Below are 26,063 nucleotides of genomic sequence, written 5' to 3'. Positions count from 1 at the left end.
AAAAAAAAAAAAAAAAAATGTGTACCTCTACTATTGATTCAAAAATATTTCTTCTTTTTGAGGTGAATTTATTTTTCTAAACATTTAATTTCAGTTTAATTTTTTGAGTGAGTGTGTGCCACATGTGTGGAGGCCAGAAGATGTGTTGTATCTCCTGGAGCTGTAGTTACAGGAAGTTGTAACCACGTGACCTGTGTGCTGGAGCAGCCTTGGCGCTTGTAGAAGCGCAGTGCTCTAACCTCTTGCCCCTTCCTCTTACCTTTAAACTGCATTGTAGAGAATATCCACTGTGACTTTTTCATGTCTGCATAAAACATAACTTGAAACTAGATTTAGTTTTGAGACAAGATTGTGCTGTGGGTGGCGTTGAATTCACCTCACTATGCAGCCTAGATTGGCCTTAAACTCACAGAAATCCCCTGGCTTTTAGCCTCCCAAATTCTGGGATTATAGGCATATGTCAATAACCCTGGCTCCCACAGATACTATACTTCATTAAAGCAGTCTTTCCTTCCAAAATGGACTAGCAAGCATGCCAGAATAGGAAGTTCTAAAAAAAAAAAAAAAGGCATGTCCAGGAGCATCTTGCCTGTAGTCTGTGCACCACATGCATGCAGTGTCTGCAGAGCCCAGAAGAGGGAGTCAGCTCCCCTGCCCAACCCCCACAGAGACAGAGGTTGTAGACCAGGCTGGCCTCGAACTCAGAAACCCGCCTGCCTCTGCCTCCCGAGTGCTGGGACTAAAGGCGTGCGCCACCACGCCCGGCTGAGACAGAGGTTGTTAAAGCTGCCCTGTGGGCTCTGGGAGTAGAGCCTCAGTCACCTGGAATAGCAGCCAGTGTTCTTAACTGCTGTGCCATCTCTACAGTCACTGGATTCTTATACCAGGGCAGGAGGTGACTGTGTGTATCCCCCAGTAGCTAGAGTCCATCCTCACAGTCCTTCAAGATTGGTTAGTTTTAAAGGAAATTAAGGAGATTGGGAAAAGTTGGGTCACTTAAGCCTCAATGAGAAACATTTTATTGGTGGGAAGGAATTCAAACAGTTGCATTAAGATTTCACAAAATTGGGGGTGGGGGGATAAAAAGATGAACATAATGAAATCTTACAAGGTGAGAGACAGAACAAGATCTGAATTCCTGTACTAAACAAAAGTTTTAGAGTGCTTGACAGATAAGACTAAGATTAGCTGAGTGCCTTAATCCCAGAACTCAGGAGGCAGAAATTTGTGAATCTCTGTGAAGGCTAACCTGGTCTACACAGCTAGACCCTGTCTCCAAAAAAAAAAAAAAAAGACTAATATTTAATGTTTTAATGTTTCTTACCCTGCTGAGACTAAAGGCATATACCATCCTGCCTCGCATGAAAAAGACATTTTTAATGAAAAAGAGTCCAAGGACCATTCAACACAGCTGTCCTCCTGAAGAAGGACATGTGATGCCCCAGAGCTTCACAGGACTGCCACTGAGTGTTTAGTAAATAAATCCAAGTGGGTATAAATGGAAATACCCTAAAGCTCAGCTCTGCGAGGGGAGGACCGAGGATGGGTCCCTGGTGTGTGTGTGGGGGGGTAGGGGGTGGGGGGGTGGAGCTCAGCTTGTTTGCTAACCTGAACATCAGGCATGGATGACACAGGTGCAGCAATGTGACAGAGAGGCAGAGGTAAGGGTCATCCCACCTGTGTGGACAGGCACTGGCAGGTATCCTGACCAGAGAGGACAAAGCCAGAACAAGCCTGGCCCGACACACATCCTTGTTGTCCTCTCTCCTGGATTTCTTCCACCGTTTTTAAAGGTTAACTACTGGGAAGCACGGAGCCTATGAATTTTATCCAGAAAGATTTGCATCCTGAGAAGTGGTAAGGCAGATTTCAAACATGAGTGGCATATTTCCCCCACTGTGTGGGGTTAAACAAACTTTTACAGGGCAATAAAATTAAACACCAACGGAATCTTTAAGCAAAGCATTTCACAAGATTTTGGCTAAGGCATCCCACCTGTGTTAATCAGACTTTTAAAAATTATTTATTTTTTTTTTACTTAATGTGTATAGGTGTTCTGCCTGCATGTATATTGTGAACTACGTGTGTGCCTTAACAGAGGTTAGAAGAGAGCGTTATGACCCCCTGGAAATTCAGTTTCAGACAGTTGTTAACTACCATGTAGTCCTGGGAACTTAACCTAGATCCTCTTGAAACAGCAGTTCTCAACCTATCGGTTGAGACTCTTTGGGGGGTGCATATCAGATATCTTTCATAACAGATATTTACATTATGATTCACAACAGTAGCAAAATTATGAAATAGCAATGAAAATAATTTTATGGTTGGGGTCACCACAACATGAGGGGCTGTTTTAAAGGCTCAGCGTTAGGAAAGTTGAGAAGTACTGCCCTACAATCACACAGTGCCATCTCTCCAGCCCCTAGTCATCACTGAGACAAGTACCTGAGAGAAATAACTTAAGTAAGGGAAGATTTACTTTAGCTCCTAGTTTTAGTTCATGGTTGGCTGGCCCTGCTACCTTGAGCCTGAGGCAAGCCTTGAACATCATGGTTGCAGGCAGAGATGATGGAGGAGGCTGTTCACCTCAGGGTGACTGGGAGGCAGAGAGGACTAAGGGGATCGCTCCCCAGTGACCCACTTTCTTCAACCAGCCTCCAACTTCCACAGCTCCATTAGTCCGTCAGTCATTCCAACAGTCTAGTCAGGTTCTGGGTTCATCTATGGCTCAGTCCACTGATGGAGGCAGAACTCGCATGTGCGGATCACTTCCCCAAAGCCCCACCTCAGAACAATGCTCGATTCAGGACCTAGCTTTGAGCTGTCTGGGGATGCTTCCCGGCTGAAGCACAATAGCATCTTTGCCCACACTGGGAGGCGGGTGGCTGGAGCCCTGCTGAGCAGCGCCACTTTGACACAGATGAGCCACTGGCCTCTCGGAGCCTCTGAAAGTCTGACAAGGATTGTCATCCTTGAAACAGATTACAGACAGAGAATTAGAAAGCTGCTTTCTCCACCAATAACACATTATGATCAGGCAGTAGATGCTTCCCAAAAATGACAAAACGCAGATCCAGGCAAGAATTATCACAGCACACGTTATCTGGGACGTTTCAAACTGTAGTTAGGCTCAAAGTGTTTAAAATGGCCACCAAGATCCCTGCCAGAAATACACGCGCCAACCTTGAATAGCCCACAGGGTGCTGGGGAAGGGGTAACCATCTGCTGTTTTGAGTTCTGGCTGTGTAAGCTCAGGCTGGTCTAGAACTTGTGATACTCTGGGGTTTGCCTCAGGTTGTAGAGTGGAGGTTTTGGGTCCTGTGCTGAACTCTTAACTCCTAATAGTCTTAGGAAGTGACAAGGCCAGGAGGGTAGGAGGTCTGAGCAAATGATACTAATATACTTCTTTTAAAAAAGACCTCAGACATTTTCTAAGGCTTTCTTCCTGACATAAAAGTTTGTTGAGCAGTTGGAAGTCCACAAGCCCAAGAGGGCCCTCCTCAGAACCTGACTTTGCTGGCACCCTGTCCTGTGACTTCTGGTCTACAGAATCAGAAGTGGGTGCCATTTAGAAACTGCGGTATTTTGACATAGCCACCCTCCCCAACAACGGTCCTTCCTTTGGAGTAGTTAGCAAACTGTCTCCTGCTGCCTGGTGGAGTTACTCCTGTATATGTCTGAGAAATTGTAATATAAAGGGTTTGTCACTCTGTGCGTGTGGTACACCTTTGTGGCAGCATCGGGGATGGGGGGTGGGGTGTGTGCACCATCCAGGCAGTGGTGACACATGCCTTTAATCCCAACACTACAGACAGCCAGGTGGATCTCTAAGCTCCAGGCTAGCCTGGTCTACAGAGCAAGTTCTAGGACAGCCAGGGCTACACAGAAAACTCTGTCTCCTCCCCATCCCACCCCCCCAGAAAAAGAAAAAAATGAGAGAGGAAGCCAAAATGGTGGTGTGTGTGCCTATAATCTCAGTGCTTCAGATCCAGAGGCCAGGGTGACGATATATACAGTGTTAGCTGTATAGTGAGCTCTACAGGAGGAGTGCCTGATTAACAATGCAGCACATGGGAGGTAGACTTCGGAAAATCAGAAGGTCGAGGCCTGTCCGAGCTGATAAGAGCTTGACACCAGCCTGGGCCGAGGTTGTTTCAAACAAACAAAATGAGTGAGTGGGAAGTCAGTAGACCGACCTAATACGGGGAACTGTTGGAAGGGAACACAGGGTCAGGCTCTTCCAGAGGGGAGATTGAAGCATGGGAGGCCTGTGGTACACGTGAGATTCTCTGGTGCTGGCTTTGAAGAAGACTGACCAGTTGAGAAAGAGGACAGATACCTCCTTTGCTTTGCTTCTGAGGTGGGGGAAAAGGCAGAATCACAGGCCCCGAGAACAACTCTCTCTCTACAAAGTATCCACTTTGCTCAGGGCATCTGACCAGGTAGTCCCTGACCTCACAGTGGCCCTAGCACCTGTAACCATTCAGAGAAACCCTTCCCCTGTTAGCCCTTTTGTGATGCCCAGTTGGCTAGGCAAGCTCTAGCTTGGTGATGTTGGGCAGAACCACATAGTTCCTACACTGGCCAAGCTTACCCAAGAGCAAGCAGTGCAATCTCTTTAAAAAGTCACCCGATCCATAGATTTCCCCCCAGCTCCATGGGCTCTTTGTGCATTCAGGATATCCAGGAAAGCCCTAAGAGCTCATGCCTTCGCTTGCCGAGCTTTGCCCAGCAGACTCCAGGCTATGACGTCCACTCGGTGGTTGGACCAGGCTAGCTATCCTCTATCTGCTGTACAGACAAGATTAGGGTAGAGTTCCCTTTTCTGTGACTCCAAATAGGCACAAAGGTAGCTTTGGAGAATGGAAATCACCCGAACTTTCCTCTGGGCCTTGATCTGCTTCACTGGAGGCAGGAGGAAGCTAGCTTAAGGCGGCCCACGCTCGGGCTGGTGAGCCACTAGGCGGCACCTCTCCTAGTGGCCATGGCCGGGACTCCAGTGCACTGGGCTTTTTGTGACAGAGCGTCGGGTGACACAGGCTATCAGGGCGGCCTGGGCAAAGTGGGTGCGGTGTACTGCGGGCCGCTGCAGACAGGGGGCAGCCGCGCCCACTTCCTCTGCCACTCCGCACTCGCCCGCGGAGCACCCGGGGTGGCAGTGCTGCGCGCTCAGACCTACCGGGCTGCGGCGAGGTGGCCCTCGGTGCGTCCGGATCCCACCGTGCGCTTTGCGACCCAGCTGCGGCGCGTTCGGCTGCCCGCATGGACACGGCGCTGAAACGGAGCCGCTCTGAGGAGCCGGCGGAGCTCCCGCCGCCTGCCCGGGAGGCGGAGGAGAAAGAGGAGGAGGAAGAGAGGATGGAACAGGGCCTGGAGGAGGAGGAGGAAGAGGTGGACCCCCGGATCCAGGTAGGACGCGTGACAGGAGCCCACAGCCGCACCCCACCAGGGCTACCGTGGAAGTCGGCGTCTACGCAGACACATGCCTTACAGCCTCGCATGTTCGCGGTCGTGGGGTGGGGGCTGCCTAAATTCAGGGTCTTCACCAAGGGTTGAGACACCCCATTTCACAGTCTCCCTGCGGAAGGCTTCGGTGCCCGCGTGAACGCGGCCTGATTATTGCGGGGATCCCTGCAGACCCTCGGCCCAACCCGAGGGTCCCTACAACACGACCAGCGGTTCAGGCGGATTGCAACAAAGGAAAAAGGGGGCGGGGGCCCCGAGCGGAGTCGGGGTACCTCAGCGCCACGCTTGGAGCACTGCACAGCCTCGGGGCTGCAGCGCAGCGTTATCCTGCCTGCGTGGATGCAGACATCGTGGTGGGCGAGCAGGGCAAGGTAGCTGTGGCTTGCCCCCGTAGTGTGGGCTGCACCGGTGTGGGGTGCCTCGTGAGCCCTCACCTGGCCTGGGCTGCCGTCCTCTTTTGGTTCATTGTCAACACATGGTGGGCGTCGTTGCCACCGTTGGCACTGTGTTGCACTTGGCCTGAGACTGTTTAAAACCCTCCTTTTCCTTGTGAGATCAGTGTGAATGTCCACCAGGGACAGCTGCTGCGCAAAGCCAACGCGTGGAGGCAGGGAAAGCAGAGAATGCCTGGCCTCACAGTGTGCCTCCATTTCCAGGAGAGAGAGTTAAAAAACAGTTTCCAGGAGTGACAAGTTAACCTCTTCACCTTCCTAAGCACAAAGCAAATTCCTTTTCATGACCCGTATTGTACCCTTTCCATAAATCATTTTTTAAAAAATAGCTATTAAGCATACTTTGCAATTTCTGGATCCATAATTGGTTTTAAGTGCACAAATATAGAAAAAAAAAAGGAGCCTGCTTTAAATTCATCAGTTTGGCTTAAATTAATTATTTTGTCAAGTCAATACACTAAAGATCAGTGAGAAAACCTCCTCATTGACTATTCTGTTAATTCGGGCCCTGGGTTTGGATTACAGAATCTTGTGGATTTGGTGTGGAATTTTGTTAGCAAGACCTTTGTTCACAGAGCAAAGATGAGCTGAACGAGGATGAGTTAACTCATGTTGGCTACTTAGAAAATGTCAGACTGCAAATGTTTAAAAGAGGTAGGGTTACAGTCAGTTAACCAACACCCCAGTTAGGCAGGGCAAATAGTTCGCAGTTAGAAAAAAAAAATCATCTCTTTATAGGGAGATAGCCCATGATGAGTTAATGCTGGAAGTCTGCCTTTGGCTGGGCTGCACTGGCCGTATTGTCTTGTACTGATTTCCTCAAAAAGTTCTTTCCTAAAGCAAAGGGTGCTGTTTTGCCTGAGTTAAGTTACTGTTTATGACAGATAAGTTCACCTGAAAAAAAAAAAAAAAGAACAATGACTTTTCAGGGAAAGATAAATCTGTAGGACTTTAAAAGCATCCAAAAAAGGACACAGCCTACAACAGGTTTTAGGCTTTTGTCTTTTAGCCGAGCCTCAGCTGTCTTCTTGAGGAATGAACTGACTTGCACCATTCAGGGATGACTTTCCAGTTGTAAACTAAGTTACACTAAAAACAAAAGCCCAGCCCTTCTAATTTCTCTCTCTCTCTTTCTCTCTCTCTTCATTAGGGAGAACTGGAGAAGTTAAATCAATCCACGGATGATATCAACAGACGGGAGACTGAACTTGAGGTACAGGGAGCTGAGGCACTGTTCTTGGGTGAAACTGTCAGTCACCTTTGACCCTGGGCTGGTTAATTTTGTTTTAAAAGCTGGAGGGCGACTGCAGGAGGCCCCTGCTTGGAGGTTGAGCAACAGCATGTGTGGACAGTAAGATACACTCAGTCCAGGCTGTGGGCAGAGCCTGGATCCAATTTCATGTGCTGTTTTTCATTGTGGAGGCTCCATTGGGGCCAAAATCAAGGGTTGAGCAGAGTATTAAACAATGCTTTAGGCTCCAAATATTCTGGGATCTGTGGAAAGGCTAAAAGAATTGCAATTTTGCCAAACACTTTAATGGAGTTTACATCTCTCAGTATTTTATTTAGGGTGGCTCCTTCCATTCATGCTTGGGGCTGCTATGGTTCCCTCAGACTTAAGCCAGATATTTTACTTCCCATTTCTGATTTCCCCCCTCATTTATTTACTATCAGCGTGCACAGAATGTAATGATCTTAATAGTAACAAAAAGCTGTTTGGGCTGGGAAGGACTTTCCTGTTGGGAAAAATTTTGGAAGATAAGATCTTGATTTGAACTTGAGAATGTTCCAGTCTTCCTGTAAACAAGTTTGGGTTCTTAGAAGCCACCAATTTCTAAGTAGTGGTTGGGGTTACTTGCCAATGGGAGCATACCCCTGTGAGTGACTGTCAGGGCTGAGGGACTTCAGAGAGCTGCAGTAGGAACCTATTTCTACAGTAGAAAGAACAAGACAAGCCTAAGGAGAAAAGCAGAGAACATCAGGCCCCTCAGAGCCAGGGTGTGGGGGAGAGGAAAATACTTCACTGGAAGAAGTTCCCTGGCAGCCTGCTTTCTGATAGCAGATAGCCTTGAACTCACAGATCTGTGTGTGGTGCTTTCTGATAGCAGATAGCCTTGAACTCACAGATCTGTGCGTGGCGGTGGGTACTAATGTTGCTCTGGGCTGCGTGAAGGCGTATCTATTACTAACTCCCATTCTGACATAAGTAAGGAATTGGAGAACTGTTTATGAAGTTGGGCAATTGAAAACTCTCAGAAGCTCACATTTCTAATGCATTAAACAAACAAACAAACAAACAAAATCTCTGCCAATTTTAGGGGGAAATGTTCCCCTAAGGTTTCATTTGGTCCTGCCACAACAGCCCAGAGCTGAGCAGTTGGAAGCCATAAGTGGCCCTTGTGTGTGTGTGTGTGTGTGTGCGTGCACATGCGCACACGCACGTGCGCACGAGTGCATGTGCATATATGTTTTAAACATTCTCATGTAGTCTTGGCTGACTTCAAAATTCAGTATGTAATGGAGGAGGGCTTTGAACTCTGGGTACATCTCTACAGACTGGTGTTACAGGCGTGTGTCACTGTGTCCAGCTACTCCAGACTCTCTCATCTCTGCATCCCAAATGTACATTGACAAGTTGGAAAGATTTTGTTTTTTGTTTTGAGCAGAAACTTTGGCTTGTTTATGTTTGCAGTGTTGGAATGAAGCCCAGGGCCTTAAGCATGCTGGACAAGCACTCTACCGGTGGACTTGGGAGACTGGGGTGAGCAGAAATTAGGGACAGCTGGCTAGGCATGCTATACACGCCTGTGATCCCAGCACTGGGGAGGCAGAGGCAGGAGGATCAGGAGGTGAAGGTCACATAGTCACAAGTAGCAAGCTGGAGGCAAATGACTCTGTCTTGTGAAAGAAAAAGAAAGAAAGAAAGAAAGGAAGGAAGGAAGGAAGGAAGGAAGGAAGGAAGAAGGAAAGAAAGAAAGAAAGAAAGAAAGAAAGAAAGAAAGAAAGAAGAAAGAAAGAAAAAAAGAAAGAAAGAAGAAAGAAAAAGAAAGAAAAGAAAGAAGGAAGAAAAAGGGAGGGAGGGAGGAAGGGAGGGAGGGAGGGGAGAGAGAGAGAGAGAGAGAGAGAGAGAGAGAGAGAGAGAGAGAGAGAGAGAGAGAGAGAGAGAGAGAGAGAGAACGAACTACTCAGGGACCCCTGAGGCAGAGAGCTATGGGTGAAGGAGAATGGTCTAGCTTTCTGCTTGGGTTTCCAAGAGAGATGATCAACCCTGGTTTGTCTGTCCTCTTTGCTTGCTTATCCAATGTTGATCACCATTCTGGGTAGAAACAAGATAGTCTTATAGCCCCATAACTCATAGTCTCATAGCCCCATAACTCGGTCTTTATGGCACCTGCCTTCTGGGAGTTATGTTGGTTCATTTGTTAAACTCTTTTTAGCCCCGATTTCCGAATTCCACAGATTTGGTGTGTCACAGGAAGCTACTGGACAGGTGTTTCCTGCTAGACTCTGGGGCACATTTGGATCCCTGGGCACATTAGTCAGGCTTCCTGAGAGGAGCAGAGCTTAAAGGATGATTCTCTCTGTACAGAAAGGGGGTTTGTTAGAATGGCTTAAAGGCTGTGGTCCAGCCAGTCCAACAATGGCTGTTTACCAATGGCAGGTTCAGGAATTCAGTAGTTGCTCAGTCCATAAAGCTGGATGTCTCAGCCGGTCTTCAGTATCCACTGGAATCCTAAAGAAGTAGGCTCTGATGCCAGTGAAGGAATGGACTTGCTAGGGCGAGTGAGAGGAAGCAGGCAAAGAGAGCAAGCTTCCTCTTCCATGCTCTGTCTGTGGGCTGCCAGGAGAAGGTGTGGTCCAGATACAAGCTGAATCTCCTCACCTCAAGAGCGGTCTGGATTAAAAAGTGGCTCTTCCCACTTTTTACATGACTTAATTTAGGAAAAAGTCCCTCACAGGTGTACCCAGCCACTTGGGTTTTAGTTAATTCCTGATATAGTCAAGTTCACAACCAAGGATTCACGGCTGAATGGTATGAGCTAAGGGTTTGTGCAGGGTAGCCTGGCTGGGTTGTGTTGTTGGGTGGCCTTCCTCTGGTAAGGTTATAATCAGGACTGACTCAGAAACATATTAATAAGCCACAGAAGCAATTTAAAAACTCCCTAGTTGTTACATTAAAAGACATAGGGGAAATTAGTGGTAATGTATTTTGTTTAACACAGAATATTCACAGTAGTATAAATTCAACAGGGACTCACTGTAACAAAATAATTAATGTGGGGGCTCAGAGGAAGAGTGCTCAGGGACAAGCCCAAGGCCCAGAGCTCAATCTCCAGGACTTAGAGGAGGGGTCAGCAGGCATGGGGGCAGGCACATGGGATGACTGCTGCTGAAGATGGAAGCTGAGGGGACAGACGCACACACACGCACACACACACACACACACACACACACACACACACACAGGCCTGGGAAGCAGCCTTCCACCTCGACCTCACTGTAACCCCAGCAGCCACAGGTGTTTGTGTGTAGAGCTTTCACTAGAGCACACCCCACTGTACTTCCGAACTCAGTAGCTGTGTATGTAGCTGGGCTGCCCCGGACTAGTAGGGGTTGCCTATCAAATTGATGATCATGTTGCTAGAATCTGTGGTTTGAACCTAACAATGTTCATGTGTATAAGGCTCTGGCCTCCAGTTCAGAGATTCCCTCAGTTACATGATGAATTTGAGGCCAGCCTGGGCTGCATAAGACTCTGTATACAAAAACAAAATGTACGAGAGATATTGAAACAGGAGGATCACTTTGAGATCAAAAGAAGTGGATTATGTCCCTGTCTGAAATAAATAAATAAATAAATAAATAAATAAATAAATAAATAAATAAATAAAAATTTCAAAAGTTAGGCATTTGAATAGCTCGTGGGAATATGACTGGAGGCTCAAAAGCACCTAACTGTATTTCCCCTGGAACAGAGGTTCAGCATTCGCTGTTAGTGGTCATATCCATGGCTAGCATGCTAGCTCAGGCCTATAGTCCTAATACTTGGGAGGCTAAATCCGGATTTTGACCTTGTGTCCATTCTGTGACCCCAGTACTTGGGAAGTGGGGTAGATCAGGTGTTCAAAGCCAGCCTGGCTTCAGTCTCAACAAAAACAGAGACAGCTATTCTGCCAGGCAGGGAGCTACAAATGTACTCCCAGCTCCTACTTAAAAGTTGGAGGCAGGAAGCTAAGGAGATCTGTCAAGATAATAGGGGGAGTTCAAGCCTAGCCCAGTATAACTGAGTCTCTATCTCAAAGCATGTAGAGGGCCAGGGATGTACCTCAGTGGTAGGTCACTTTTCTAGTATTCAGTAGACCCTGGTTTCAATCCCCATATGTATACCAATTAAAAACTCAAACCAAACCGATAGCTATTCAATATATTATCAGTTAACTAACACTGAGCTAACTCCTATCTCCCATTTATGCTGTGCGTCACACATAAACATACTAGCTGCCACTACAGCATTATGGCATCTGTTAGACAGTGTCTTAAAAACCTAAAAAACAAACCAGAACCCTGGTGTTCCTTTTCTCTGACACTGAAATGCTAGAATTACAGGGGCATGACAGGATGTGGTACATTCTGGATACCATTTCCATTTGAAAAGAAATAAATAAAAGAACAAAGCAAAACAAAAACAATTTTTTTTGGAGACAGGATCTTTTACTACGTAGCTTTGAACTCACAGCACAGAGAGATCTGCCTGTCTCTGACTCCCCAGTCCTGAAATTAAAGATATGCACCACCGTGCCCGACCCTTTAAAAAATACTATTTCATTATTTTTATGTGGATGGCTTGTGAGCACTCCCGTGCAAGTGTGTGTGTGTGTGTGTGTGTGTGTGTGTGTGTGTGTGTGTGTGTGTAAGTGCAGAATCAGTTTTTTCTTATCATGTGAGCAGTTCTGCTGTTGGAACTTGGGTCACCTGGCTTGGTAGCACCTTTAACTGCTGAGCCATCTTGCTTTCTGTCCCCTCAAACTTCAAATATTTAAAACAAATGAGACAAAAAAAATTCTAACTCTAATTAGAGCCAAGATTGGCAATATCCCATGCTTTTATGTGTAAATATATATACATACATATATAAAAATACCTTTCTAAGAACCTGTCTTCGGCATTTCTCCTGCATGTTCTGAGAGGAGGCTTTGCTAGGGCTGAAGGAGCAGGGAGGGACAGCCAGGGACACCTGCTAACTAGACCTCCAGCTCCTCAGTTGGAATCACCGCTGGCTCCTCCCTCCATCCCTTCCTGGGAGCCAGGAGCCCAGCCTGTTTATCATCTCTCCTCACTCTGAGAATGAACGACTTGAAGAATAAATCTCTGGAGTCCTCCCAGCTCGCACAAGGCCTGCACCCAGAACCTGCCTTTTCCTCCTCCAGGAGCAAGCAAACCTTTCACTTAAGAAAACAAAAACCAGAAGCGAAAAGAACAGCCATGTTTGAGCTTGGGAACTCCGGGGAAGGAGAGGAAGGAGGGGGTGGATTTCAGACAGCCTGACTTCTGTCCCTAATGGATTTATCAGCACGAGTTGGAAGAGAAAAATACCTTTATTAAAGGACAGTGCCGTCACACCCTGCCAGCTTCTCTTCTGTGTATGTGGGCGTGGTGGGCACTGGGCCAGGAAGGTCCTATCAAACAGCGTGGTGATTTCCAGAAAGCTCTAGAGAACATTTGCAGAGATAACTGACTGAAAAAAATGTACCCAATAACCGTACATGTCTTTAAGTAGGTACCAGAGCCAGGGCCTGGTGGCACGTCAGCTGGGCTGGGGGCAGTCTAGCCTGTGATGTCTGGTTGAAATGAATATCTTTCCATCCCCCACACATCCAGTGAAGTAGACTCCAGTCCTGTTTAAGACACCAGGGGCTGTGGAGGTTGACAGATCCTGAGCCATGAATCTGTTGGCACGGGGCTCCTATCCCTTGGATGGAAGCATGAACTGCTGGTAGAGTGAGAGAGGTTCCGAGAGAGAGAGTCATGGAGGATCTGACAGGATGGAGACCATCAAAGGCAAGGCCTAAAGAGCTCAGGTCATCTGACCTAACCCTCCAGAGCAGTCTGGGGTGCGGAGGAAGAGTACTGACAGGACAGATGTGGCCTGTGTGAGGACCGTCGGAAGCAGGTCAATGCTTTTATTGTTCACTTGGGCAACAGAAGCCTAGTTTCTCGCAGAGCAGGAGGCTAGAAGTCCAAGGTTGGGCTCCCTTCCCAGCTTGCACAAGGATGCTGGCTGTCTTCTCATCAGAGAGAAAGCAAACAGTTGCCTAGTTCTCCTCTTGTGAGTATAGGTCATCTGTGTATATTAGGGCTCATCCATACAGCTTCATTTAACCTGCTTCTCCAAAGGCCCCATTTCTAAATACCACCAAAAGGGGACCTCATGCCCTAAGTTAGCCTCTTTCCTCAGTGGAGCTTCTGATGAGACCCCAGTTTGTGAGGGAGACTTTGAGAGCAGACTTAAGAACTAACTAGGGAAACAGGGAACAGTGCTCTGTCCATTTGTAGTTAGAGGTTTAGAATGAAGTCTGCTTCTGTTGCTGGACCATGTTAACAGCTGGCTGGTGGTATAGACATCAAGTCATGATTGTAAGCACAGCCAGAGTGGCTGAGGAGATGGGTCAGTTCAAGGCCAACCTGGGCTATATAGAAAGACCCTATGTCAAAGAACCCCAACCCCCGCCCCACCAAGTCAACCAGCCAACCATACAATCCAAGTGTCATCTCTATGGCAAGTGGTTCTGGGCACCACACTGTTGTTAGGGTGACTTTGAGAGAGTCGTGACTGTCCTTGATAAAATATAAGCTGTTTCCTTTCCCATAATCTGTTCATTTATGAAGGTGTTGGCTCATGAAAGTATAATAGTCAAATGTCTTTGAATATGTTAACATCTTAAAAATTGAGACATAGTCACCCTTTATAGCTAGCTGGCCTGGGATCCAGATGGGCCTGTTTCCTGTGTGTGCAATACTGCACCTGGCCTATGCTAACATTTTTAAAGTGGCCTTTTTTGGTGTGTGTTGGCAGGGAATAGGAGAAAGGGTCTCATGTAGCCTGGGCTTTCTTCAAACTCCTGATCCTCTGTCTCCATCATGCAAGCTCTGGGATTGCCACTGGGCACTATTATACCCAGCTGTAGGGTGGATCACCACTGGGCACTATTATACCCAGCTGTAGGGTGGATCACCACTGGGCACTATTATACCCAGCACATGATGGCCTTTAGTTTTAAAAAGGGATGACTTGTGGCCATGGACAAATGACTATGATATATTTTGAAAACATTAGGTAATAAAAGTGTATGTTGGGGCTGTAGAATGCTCAGCAGTTGCCACTCTTCTAGAGGACTAAAGTTGGTTCTCAGCACCCACCTTGGTTGTCTTACAACCAACAGTAACTCCAGTTTCAGGGATCAACACCCTCTCCTGGCCTCTGAGAGAAACCCCCCCCCCAACAGCTTATAGTCACAAGACACATACATACACATAAAAAACCAAAACCATATGTAAGGTATATGCAGTAAAAGAATGTGCATATAAGAGGAAAAAGGTCTTTTTTACAGTATTCCTAGTGTGGGCTGATCACTACTAGTTAACACACAATGTATACTGATCACTACTAGTTAGGGCTAAGTAGACACAGAAATTAACAGCAAGTCTTCTAAGCTGGGCATGGTAGCTCACAGGCAGGAGGATAAGTTCAAGGCAACCTTGCAAATGAAGATGACTTTGCAGAGTCCTTTTTAGTAGCTTGACAATGCTGTGCTGTTTTGCTTTGTGTTTATTTTACTATGTTCTGTAGGAACAATTAGTTCACAATGGAGTTTAACAAATCTGTCATCAGTAGTTTGAGAAGCTTTGCTCAAAAAATAAGATTGACTGTATGCTCAGACTTTACCAGTGGCTAACTAAGGCTGCTGCTGAGAAAGCGGGTGGCTTGATTTTTCATTTCTTGGTGTTTTCCTGATTATTTACAATGATTGCGTTTTATCATGTTAGGTAGAGGGCTGATGGAAGAAATGAACCTGGGGGTCCTGGTCAGTTCATATTGTTGTTCCTCCTATAACCAGTACCCCAGATCTTGGGTCTCTAGCTGCATATGTAGCAGAAGATGGCCTAGTCAGCCATCATTGGGAGGAGAGGCCCTTGGTCTTGGGAAGATTATATGCCCCAGTACAGGGGAATGCCAGGGCTAGGAAGCAGGAGTGGGTGGGTTGGGGAGCAGGGTTGGGGAAGGGTATAGGAGACTTTCAGGATAGCATTTGAAATGTAGATGAAGAAAGTATCTAATTAAAAAATGTACAACAACAACGACAACAAAAAGAAATGAACCTATTATAAAAAGATGATTTCTATGCCAGAGAAATTAAATTCTTATTTATTTATCTATCTGTTTATTTATTATATGTGTGTACACTGTAGCTGTCTTCAGACACTCCAGAAGAGGCATCAGATTTTTGTTACGGATGGTTGTGAGCCACCATGTGGTTGCTGGGATTTGAACTCAGGACCTTTGGAAGAGCAGTCGGATCTCTTAACCGCTGAGCCATCTCACCAGCCTGAGAAATTAATGTCTATGGAAAGAACTTTAGGAGCAATAAAGACTGTTGGGAAGCTTGGGGTTGATGGTTCCTGACTTAATTGTAATTAACCCCCATGGTTGGTGGGTGTGCTGGGTCAGTTTTTGTCAACTTGACTCAAACCAGAGTCACTTGGGAAGAGTGAAACTCTCTGGAGGAATCACCTCCATCAGACTGGCCTGGGGTAAGCTGGTGTTCTTGATTGGTGGTTGGTAGTGGTGCTACCCCTGTGTGGGTGGTCCTTCATTGCATAAGAAAGCAGGCTGAGCAGACCACAGAGAGAAAGCCAGTAAGCCGAGTTCCTCCAAGTCTCTGCTTTAGTTCCTGCCTCAGTTTCCCTCCGTGATGTATGTAAGCTGTAAAGTGACTCAAACTGTTTCTTCCCTGAACTGCTTTTGGTCACAGTGTTGCTATAGCAACAGAACACAAAGTACCACAGTAGAATTGCTCAGTGATGCCTGTCTCAAGATGCTCTCATTGTAGCAATTCATGGGAGAATGAAGGAATGTCTAAATGGCATCTTAGATGCTCTGTAACCAAGAAACCCTCATCTGTGTGGTTGGTGAAGAGCAATAGAAAACATCTCAAAGGGTAAGACTCTTTAGACAGTTCAACTTAGTTCCTGCTTGTATTTGAGTGTCTGAATACCTCCATCCCATCCCTGTCTCTTTGGAGACATTCTCGTGTAGCTCAGGCTAGGATTGTAGGTGTCTTGTTGGCCCCACCCCAACACGCTCTCTTGTGATAGGTCAGTCTCATTCTATCTCAGACTGGCCTGGAACTCAAGATCCCCTGCCTCTGCCTCCCAAAGCTGGGGTAAGAGACATGCAGCAGAATGCCTAGCTTGAGTCATTTCTAAATGGACAAAGACTTGTGGACACATGTAGGCTCAAGTCTTGTATACAAGGTTCGAGGCTTGCACAGATGTATGCACTGTAGCTACAGTAGCAAATGATACACTCTGAGCATTGGCTAAAATCAACACAATTGACGGGAAAAATTGAATGTCTCATTTTGAAGCTGCAAAAACCCATGAGAGTATTCTTGGATCCTCAGCTGGGACCTGTCATCCAGTCACAGGTGCCGGCTATTGTAGTACAGACTGACTTCATACAGCCATGTGACTGTATCCCCAGGTTTGTCCAAGGTTGCCAGCCCTGTCTCTCAAGTCTTCAGAAGTCTGGCAGGCTGTGGCAGTAGGCACATTCAGCATTGTCTCTGTGGTTTTAAGAATGGTCAGATTGATAGAGCGCTCTGGTCTCCATGGACTGAAACCTTTTAACACCGAACTGTGGTCTTTTTTTTTCCTTCTCAGCATTTATTGTGGGGACATTTAACATAGTTTGTGTGTGTGTGTTGGCTGGGTATATTAAACATCCCTCCAACCTCAGTCTTTGGCAGCCAGCCCAGCTGTCTTTGCTTAGCCCTCTTCTCTGGACTTCCTCATTCTACCCATGGATGCTTCTAGCAGTAAGAATAGATGTGCCTCCCCTCCCCCGCCAATGGATTATACCAAAGAGTGTCACAGAAATTTGCAAAGCAACTCTTAGAGAGCTTGGTGAATCAGCCCCTTTCATTTCCTTAAAGGAAGATGGAAAATTTTTGTTCTATTCTTGACTGAGTTCCTTTGCTGTGTTTCGATGGATTATCTAAGAGATACTCATGTTTGCACTGACTGAAATGAACTGCTAGCGGGCAGACAATGGAAGGAATATCCGCTGTTTGTTATAACAATGGCCAATCCCTCTTCGTGGGACTGCTCTCATTGTTTGACATCAAACTCAGCCAAAGCAAGATGGATGAATGGGGGATGAATGGGGTTCTCTTGTTATGTCTACCCTACCCTTCTGATGTCAGGAGGCAGAAAGTTGTTTTGACAGATTTGAAGCCCACAGGTTGAGTGTCTATCTCTCCCTTGGGTTTTGGCTGGGTTTGGTTTGGTTTTGAGAGAAGAGCCGAAATGGGTACTGTTCTTTCCAGTTTTTATGGCTGCCATTTCTGCCTAAGGACACCTGCCACCTTTGGAGTTGACAGTGGCCATTTTGTTTGGGCCATGGTTTGTAGGTCAGGATTTGGAAAGGAAGAAGTGAGGCCCTGCTAGGCTGTCCTTGCTTAAGGAGCCTCCAGCAGTTGCGGTCAGGTGGTGGTTGGAAATGTGGTCATCTGAGGGTATGATGACATCCATGGTGGTCACTCGGGGGCCTAACACAGGCTGTGCTGGCCCTTGGCTGCAAGTTAAGCTGGTAGTTATAACTAGAGCATTGGCAAGCACTTTTCCAATATGGCGGTCGCAGATTCTCTGACTTTCTTAGGATGTGTGGCATCTCCCAGAGTGCTGGTCCCAAGATGACCATGTGGAAACCTGTCAGCTTTTGCTGTCCAATTGGTTGAACTTACAGTGTGGTGCATCTATATTTTCTTGATCCAAGCACAGACAGACCTAACTTTGGATTCCTCCTAATGGGAGCAGTGCTAAAGACTTCTGGGTCATGTTTAGAAAGTACCATACTTATGGTGGTCAGAGACACGATGACAACAACAACAACGACAACTCCATACTTCCCTTTTGGGGGCAGACTTCGCAAGCAGCCCCATTTCACCATGTTTTTGAGAGGTGCTTTAATGTTTAACCAGCCAGCAAAACAAGGACTTTGGTTAGTACTCATGGTAACTGGAGACGAGCCCGCCACACGACAGGACAGGGAGCAGGTTTTAGCAGTGATGTAGGGAATTTGTTGCTGCATTGCCATTTCTTACAGGTTGTGCTGTGTGAGCCTGCAAGATGGCCTAGTAGGTAAAGGCACTTGCTGCCAAGCCCAATAACTTAAGTGGGACCCATGCAACCCACATAGTAGGAAAGAAATGACTCCTAGAAGTTGTTCTCCAGCCTCCGCTCACATTCCATGATGTTCGTGCACACGCACATACAGCAGAAACAAAAATAATTTATTTAATCACACTATGGCCAGTGCCTGTTGGGGAGAACAACTGAGTGCCATTTAGAGCCAGGGGCAGGTGTTCTGCCTGCTAAGCTGGAGGACACCTTGCGAAGGTCGTCGGCCACTCCTGACTTGATGCGTCTTTCGATGCGTCTTTCCTCGGTGACCGCTGGGTCCTGGAGAAGTAAAGTCGCAATGCTGAGTTCATTTGTTAGAAACTGGATCTGCTTCCCTAGCTGGAACTTGTTGAAGAAGCTAAGCTCTCAACGTTGTGAAACTTGGAGTCAAAACTGCCTGGGAAAGGTTTTATTGGGGGGTGGGGGGGGAGGAACAAGTCAAAATAAAGTCCATGGTTGGAGGCTGGTGGCTGTCATTTGCCGCACAGGAGCACTGCCTTCATTGTCAGCTTGGAAACATGGGTGGCTTCTTTGTTTGCCTTTGTTTCTGCCCTGTCAGGATTGATTTACTTTATTTCTTGATACAGGGTCTTGTTATATAGCCCTGGCTGCCTGGAATGCCTTTTATGCCCTTTGTAGACCACACTGGCCTTGAATTCACAGAGAGCCATCCATCCACCTGCCTCTGCTTCCCAAGCTCTGGGATGCAAGGTGTGTGTTACCAGTTCCTGATTTTTCTTTAAATTATATGTGATCACGCGTGTCTGTGTATGTGCATGAGTGACTTAGGTCAGGAGGAGACATTGGATCCTTTAGCATTGGTTACAGGTGACTGTGGACTGTGACAAGGCTCCCGGGAAACAGACTCGGTCCTCCGGAGCAGTGCCTCTCAGCCCTCTAGGCATCTTCTCAGCCCTGAGTTGTTTGTTTCGGCTATTCAGAACTTTAATTTCCTTCTCTTTGAGATGAAAAAAAGAAAGGGAGGAAAGCAGACAGGCAGGCAGGCAGACAGACAGACAGACAGATCTGGCAAGGGCTATTAATGATTTAATGAGGTGCTGTCCATACAGTGCCCCGCATACCCCCACCATGTAGTGTTTAGCCAGGCCCCGCCCTGCCCTTACCTTCCCTGGTTGACTAACCTACATAAAAATAGCTATCGAGCGAGAGCTAAGTGTGTGTTAAAGGTTGGTGTGGGTAATTGTGGTCTCATAATAAATAGTCCTTGAGGATGCTGACGAAAAACACCACTGAGGGGTACAGAGAGACAAGACCCACAGTCAGTGGAGACAGAGCCAGGACTTAGTTGCAGGCTCTGAGTGGAGCCCATGTGCTTTCATGGTTTGGGAGGTACATGTTCGGGAGTGTGGAGGAGACCTCTGAGATCCTGGCTGGGATTGGTGAGCTGAATGGAGCAGCTGGGTTTCCAGTCGGTGCTGTGACACCAGGCAATCATCCTCATGGGAGATGGATGGACTTGGTTTCCTCATCTGTGAAATGGGAGCATCTGTGTTAACTGGCGGGAGTCCTTTCCTGCTCTCTCCTTCTGTGGCCGTGGATTTCATTTGTTGGCTAGCCATGTGCAGCCTACATTACAGGACACCTGCGATCTTGACATCCAGAGAAAGCCAGAAGCTCCGTAGTCAGTCTAGGCCACAACAGACTTAAACTTTAATTTTTTGCAGTACTAGGGATTGAACCCAGGGCCTCTTTCATTCAAGGCAAGTCTCCATTGCTGAGCTATGTCTGCAGCCTTTACATATTTTTTTTTTGGTCTCATTAAGTTGACCACACTGGCCTTGAACTTGCAATCTTTTGGCCTCAGCGTCCCAGGTGGCTGAGACTTTAGGCTTGTACCACAAGATCTGATAAAACCTAAAGTCTGCTGAAAGAGTACTTGACACAAGTTTTATAAGGACCCAGAGATGTAGGGTTGAAGGTGGGAGCCTCTGTCCTTATGCCCCATTCTTCTAGAAGCAGATGCTTCGATTGTTGCCTCTGGTGTGTCTGTAAAGAGGTGACAGATGTTGGGTAGAGCATGGATCCCTTCCGCACTGTGTCTCTGTTCTCCTCTCCTTCCATGCTGTTGGCTGTGGTGAAGAAGGAGACGTCTGAAAGCCAGCAGAAGTGACACAGACAGCTCGCCTGGAATGCTGTGATGGGCGGATGCATGTTGTGGGTAGAAGCAGTGCCAGATGTTCTCCAAGCTTCCCAAGGCTGGGTTCTGTTCTTGCCCTGTTGACATCGTTCAAAACCCAAGCTGCTTATAAAGTAGACCTTGTATTTAGAACAGCTTGACTGAAGGTCGAAACACTACCTGGCTAATGTGCACATCAGTTGTACGTCTGCCGTTTAGTGACCCAGAATTTTTTTAAGCCTGGGTCTCAAAAGTAGAAGCAGTTAAACTTCTCTGGCTTCAACACAGAAACGGTCTGCTTGTGGCTGGATTCAGTGAGGCTGTGCACTTTAGTAATTCTGCCTCCTTCTTACTTAAAGAATCCTGTGGGTTCAAGAATGTGTGTGTGGCTGACGCTTGAAAAAGTGCAGGGCCTGTCAGTCTCCCAGGCTGCTTGTCCTGGCCCAAGTCCACCGTCACTCCAGTCCCTCCTTCCCCAAGGAGGACTTGCCCGACTGACCCTTGCACTGGCTGCTTGCAGAGGCTGCTGACTTGCTTCTCTGTGGAGCTCGGGGCCTTGGGTGTTGAAACATTCCTTCCTGGTGGCCTTAGCCCCATCCTTGTGCCATTGAGGACAGAAAGTAAACTGAAAGGGAGCTATTTTCTAACTGGGAGATTCTGCAAGATCATGGTCGCATGTCCCAGATCACACTGAGAAAAGAAAAGATAAAGGAGAGGAAAAGGCAGAAGAGAGCCAGGAGTGAGGAGAGGGGCGTGGGCAGGGTTCTCAGGGTTCGTATATCCATCCGCTCAGGTCTCTCATCCCTTCCTGTCGTCCTTTGCGCTCATCTCTTCAGGCTCATCTGATACAGCCTTGAATTGTTTTGAACAACACGGGACAGTGTGCTGACTCTGGCCACCACACCATCATATGTGACGATGATTTTATCTTTAGAAAAGGCAGACCGAATGTTCACAAGGCTCCATTTTACTCTCCCTTTTCCCCAATCTGAAATTATTTGAAAATGAAAAAACAAAAACAAACACCTCTCTTTTCATTCCAATTTTGAGTGTGGACTCCTGACACTGGCCACATGTTTAAAGGAAGGCTATGCTGTTCAGGGCCCAGGTACTCATCTGCTGGTGTGGAAGTGCTTCCTGGTCAAATCAGAGGTAACCAGAGTCCCTCTGTATAGCGGTGGTAGAGTCTACCAAGGCCTTAAACTCTCTATAGTCCTTCTTTAGTTTTAGGGGGACTGCAGGAAGAAGCCATGGTGGTCTTTATGCTTTCTCTTGGTTCAGAGCCAGAATGGGCAGTGTGAGGCCATGGGAGGATTGGGGTAAGGAGCAGGACCTGGCTTGGACACCAACGCTGTCCAGGGACCAGGGGCCTCCCCAAGATTTGACAACTCCACACTTTGCCCCACTGTCTACTCAATGTTCTGAAAGGTCATAGGAGTAGTTCCTGGGATGCTGGGGAGAGAAGGGTTGCTGGATATTCCATGTAGGGTGTCTCAGCCAGGGTTTCTATTCCTGTGCAAACATCATGACCAAGAAGCAAGCTGGAGAGGAAAGGGTTTATTCAGCTTACACTTCCACATTGCTGTTCATCACCCAAGGAAGTCAGGACTGGAACTCAAGCAGGCCAGGAACCAGGAGCTGATGCAGAGGCCATAGAGGGGTGTTACTTACTGGCTTGCTTTCCCTGGCTTGCTCAGCTTGCTTTCTTATAGAACTCAGGGCTACCAGCCCAGGGATGGTACCACCCACAATGGGCCCTCCCCCCTTGATCACTAACTGAGAAAATGTCCCACAGTTGGATCTCATGGAGGCATTTCCTCAAGGGAGGCTCCTTTCTGTGTGATAACTCCAGCTTGTATCAAGTTGGCACACAGAACCAGCCAGTACAAAGGGAGAGCCCAGATTTCCCAGAGGTCTTGGTTTATGTCTGCTGTCCGCACACAGCCACTACCATGCCTCTCACCCTTCAGAGGTGTCCTCCAACTGACAGATTCCATGGCCACATTTTTAGATGTCCCATGAAAGAGCCCAGGGACTTTGCTCTGCCACCTCTTGCTGTTGTCTGCATGTGCATTCTTGATCATCTCTTCTGTTCCTCTCCTGGCTTTCTGTGTTGTGATCTGTATGGAAGGGGCTTGTATCAGAAACATGGGATCAGGGCACCCTCTTGTATGCAGGACAGGCCTCAAGGAGGCAACCACCAGGATTAACAGGCCTCCACTCCCAAAGTCAAGGCTTGAAGTAGGGAAGGCATGTGACAGAGGCAGCAGGGACTGTGACCGCCCAGTGACAGGAGGTTTCCACAATTCAGGCTCCTGGTATGTCCTTCCCTCCTCTCCTTCATGTCCTCTGTCACTGTGAGGTCCTTTAGCCAAGGTGTCCTTTTCAGATGCTTCCACCATGGACTGGGCCAGAACTGTTGTGGCCTCTACGGGGCTGGCCCCAGCTTCTGCCGCTCCTCACGCCGGCTCCCGTGCCCAGCCCTGCCTCTTTTTGGCTCCTGTGCCCTCATACTTTGCTTGGCTTTTCTAGTTTATCTTCCTGGACCCTGCTCTACCCTGGCACAGTCGGTCATTTTCAAACCCTGCTGTGGGATTTTAAAGGTAGAAACCACCCTGGCTCCCCTGAACAGGGCTGTGGGCTGAGAAAAGAATGGAGACAGCGGCACCAGCCAAAAGGTGCCAGGAGCAGGCTGAGTCATAGAAAGTGGGGGTGTCAGGCTAGGACTGTGCTATCTAGTACGGTAGTCATTAGCCTTGTGCACTGGTTGAAGGTATAATTTAAATTAATTAAAGTGTGGTGCCTTAACAGCAGCAAGAGTTCCTTTGGCAGCCTGTGGTACGTACGGCTTAGCTTCTGAGCCTTTCAGATAGTTCTGTCAGCCAGCAGGGAGCACTTACCTTCTCTCCAAACATCACTCTGAGTGCTTTCTTCGTGTGTATTAGAAGTGCTCACAAGGACTCTCCAGACTGGATCAGGTGGCTTTGGAAAGCACAGTTTGCAGTGAGCTCATTTTAAACAGCTCAGATACCCCAACACCAGTCAATGAGCCCCAGGATTCCAGAGTGCCCTTGCCAACAGTGCCATGACCTTCGTCCTAGGCAGTGCCCCCTAACATGATTGGTGCCATTCCTGCCTGTATTACATACTTCATGTAGTCTGTTAAACTGACAACTGTTCCCGCTTCACCCTGTCAGAAAAGGAAGCTTTGTTACCACACATGATCAACCATCCAAGACAAGGCAAATTCTTAAAAGCAAACTTTTTTTTTTTTTCAAATCCTAATTTGGACTAGAAGGTGGGTGTGGTGACACACACCTGTAGTTCCATCACTTCGGAGACTGAGGCAGGAAATTGCCATGAGTTTGGGGCCAGCCCAGGCCCGCCTCAAAACAACAGACAAGAAGAATAAAAATCTCAAGCCAAGCAAGCAAGCAGGAATAACTCTACGGGCTGGAGGTGTTGTTCAGTGGTTAGAACAGTTGCCTGTAAATGTGAGGCCCTAGGCTCTGTCCCTACCACAACACATGCAAAATAACACCTGTGTAGAAAAGTGAACAGAGACTCGGAGACGATGCACGCTGTGTGGCTCACCAGGTTCCAGCTTGTCCTTTCTCCAGCAGACTCTGTAGCAGGCCCCCCGTTTTTCTGAAAACAAGCCTGAAGCTGTCATGGCACCTAATGGAGGGTCCTCCCCTGTCCCGGAGGGATAATGGCTGCCACTTACTCAGTACTGTGGCCTCGCCCTGGTTCTAGGTGTACTGTCACATCTAGAGCACTGGTCCACACCCTTGGACCTTGGGTCACTGTGAATCTCCAGTTATCGCTGAGTGTCCTAAAGGGTTTGTGAAGTCCCAGCAGTATTTATTTATATTGAAAATTAAAGGGGGTTGTTGTTTTGAAACAGGCTCTCACTGTGTAGCCCTGGCTGGCTGGGAAGTCACTTTATAGACTAGGTTGGCCTTGAACTCACAGAGGTTCACCTGCCTCGCAGTGCTGAGATTGCAGGTGTGTGCCGCCATGCCCAGCTTGATCTCCTTTATAAAGAATTCATTTACCACACAGTTTTAGAGAGTGGAAGTCCAAATTGCATCTCATCACAGTGGAAGTGTGTGTGTCTTGTCCATATTCTATTTCTTGAGATGCCACATGGCCTCTGGAAAACTCCAGGGGACACTCATGAGAGGACACTCACTTCAAGGTGAAAAGGGCCATGGGACGCAGCCAGTGGGATAGTTCAGTGACCAGAGACACTTGCCACCAAGCTTGATGACTTGAATTTGGTCCCTGGAGCTAGGTGAGAGGAGAGAATGAACTGTACAAATTCATCCCCCGGCCTCCACGTGAGGACCATGCTCACATGCACCTGTACACATCATGTACACTATAGTTTAAAAAGGACAAAGTCGAGAGTCCCACTTTACTATGAAAATGGGTTCCAGCATCAGGCTCTCGGGGGAGATCTGAAGGACCCCCTTCCCAGTGGGTCCGTAGACCATGCTAAGGGAACCACTGGGGACCAGTGCACACTGGATTAAAAGGTTCACTGTCTAGAGTGAGATACTTGCCTATCATGCAGCCTCAAAAAGACCGTGTCACCTGGCTCTGGTTGTCTTATCTACGTGCTGGGCCTGTGGTTCCTGTTGAGCTTGTCGTACAGGGTCATTTCTAGGCTCAGCTCATGCCTTTGAGGCCTCTCTCCCCAATCCAAAGCTGTGTATTTATAAACAGCATCACCAAGGAGCCTTTGAAGTACATGTCATCTCTGATATGTAGGACAGTTATTTTTAAAAAGCTGACATCCTGTGGCTGTGCCCCTGCTTCTGGGGACACCTCCATGAAGCCATTCATTATTCTCAGTTTACAAGTGAGGTAGTAGAAGCTTGGATAAGCCGATTGGCCAGAAAGCAGGGACTTGTCCCTAGTGTGTGACACTGGCACGCTGTTCCTGAGGCTCACTGGCTCGGGATGTCTTAGCTGGAGTTCTTATTCTACGCTGGGCCGTGTTTTTGACACACTGACACATTCAAACAGAGAGATTGCCGCTGTCAGCAATTCTCTGCTTAAATAAATTACCCTCCACGTGAGTCACCTAGGTTGAAGATCGAAGACATCACACAGAGGGAACCAGTTTAGAACTCTCTTGGAGGGCAGAGTATTAAGTCAGCTGGATTGCTGGGTGTGGTGGCACACGCCTATGAACACCGGCACTTAGAGTAAGTCCCTGGCCAGCCCAGGCTTTATGGGAAACCATCTAAAAACTCAGATTACCAGCCCTGGGCTTGTAAAGGGCTTGCTTTGCGGGGGAGGGGGATCTTGAACTCCAGATCCTCCTGCCTCCACCTCTCAGGAGCTCCAACTACTCACGTGTGCCCCCGCCCATCTTCCAGAGGTGTTTGCCCTTAGGAATTACCCATCTCCCAGAAAACGAAACAAAACAATGTCCTGTGCACTCAAGCCTGAAGCGTTCCTACTCCATTTTGGGGGGAATCATTTGACTTTGATGTAGGTGACAGGAAACCAGAGTGGGGTCTTTTCTTTACTAG

The 26,063-nt window shown here is 47.5% G+C and overlaps 1 protein-coding gene and 1 long non-coding RNA gene across 2 annotated transcripts in view; one reads left to right on the top strand and one right to left on the bottom strand.

Moving 5' to 3' along the window:
- The first annotated feature begins 5,117 nt into the window (after positions 1-5,117).
- Positions 5,118-26,063, top strand: part of Sh3bp5 (SH3 domain binding protein 5) — a 62,979-nt gene continuing 42,033 nt past the window's right edge. Inside the window, exons 1-2 of the mRNA XM_021182302.2 lie at positions 5,118-5,409; positions 7,069-7,131. Coding sequence (XP_021037961.1) covers positions 5,263-5,409; positions 7,069-7,131 — 210 coding nt within the window. The 5' untranslated portion in view covers positions 5,118-5,262. The remainder of the gene's footprint in view (positions 5,410-7,068; positions 7,132-26,063) is intronic.
- LOC115029256 lies at positions 22,121-23,592 on the bottom strand. The gene is made up of 3 exons (XR_003834836.1): positions 23,418-23,592; positions 22,481-22,637; positions 22,121-22,155 (listed from the first exon to the last, which is right to left on the bottom strand). It is a non-coding gene; the product is annotated as an uncharacterized LOC115029256 (long non-coding RNA).

This window comes from Mus caroli, chromosome 14 (assembly GCF_900094665.2).
Source record: "Mus caroli chromosome 14, CAROLI_EIJ_v1.1, whole genome shotgun sequence".
Taxonomy (NCBI): domain Eukaryota; kingdom Metazoa; phylum Chordata; class Mammalia; order Rodentia; family Muridae; genus Mus; species Mus caroli.
The sequence above is the reverse complement of the archived record's forward strand: the minus strand, read 5'-3'. Positions and strand labels throughout refer to the sequence as shown.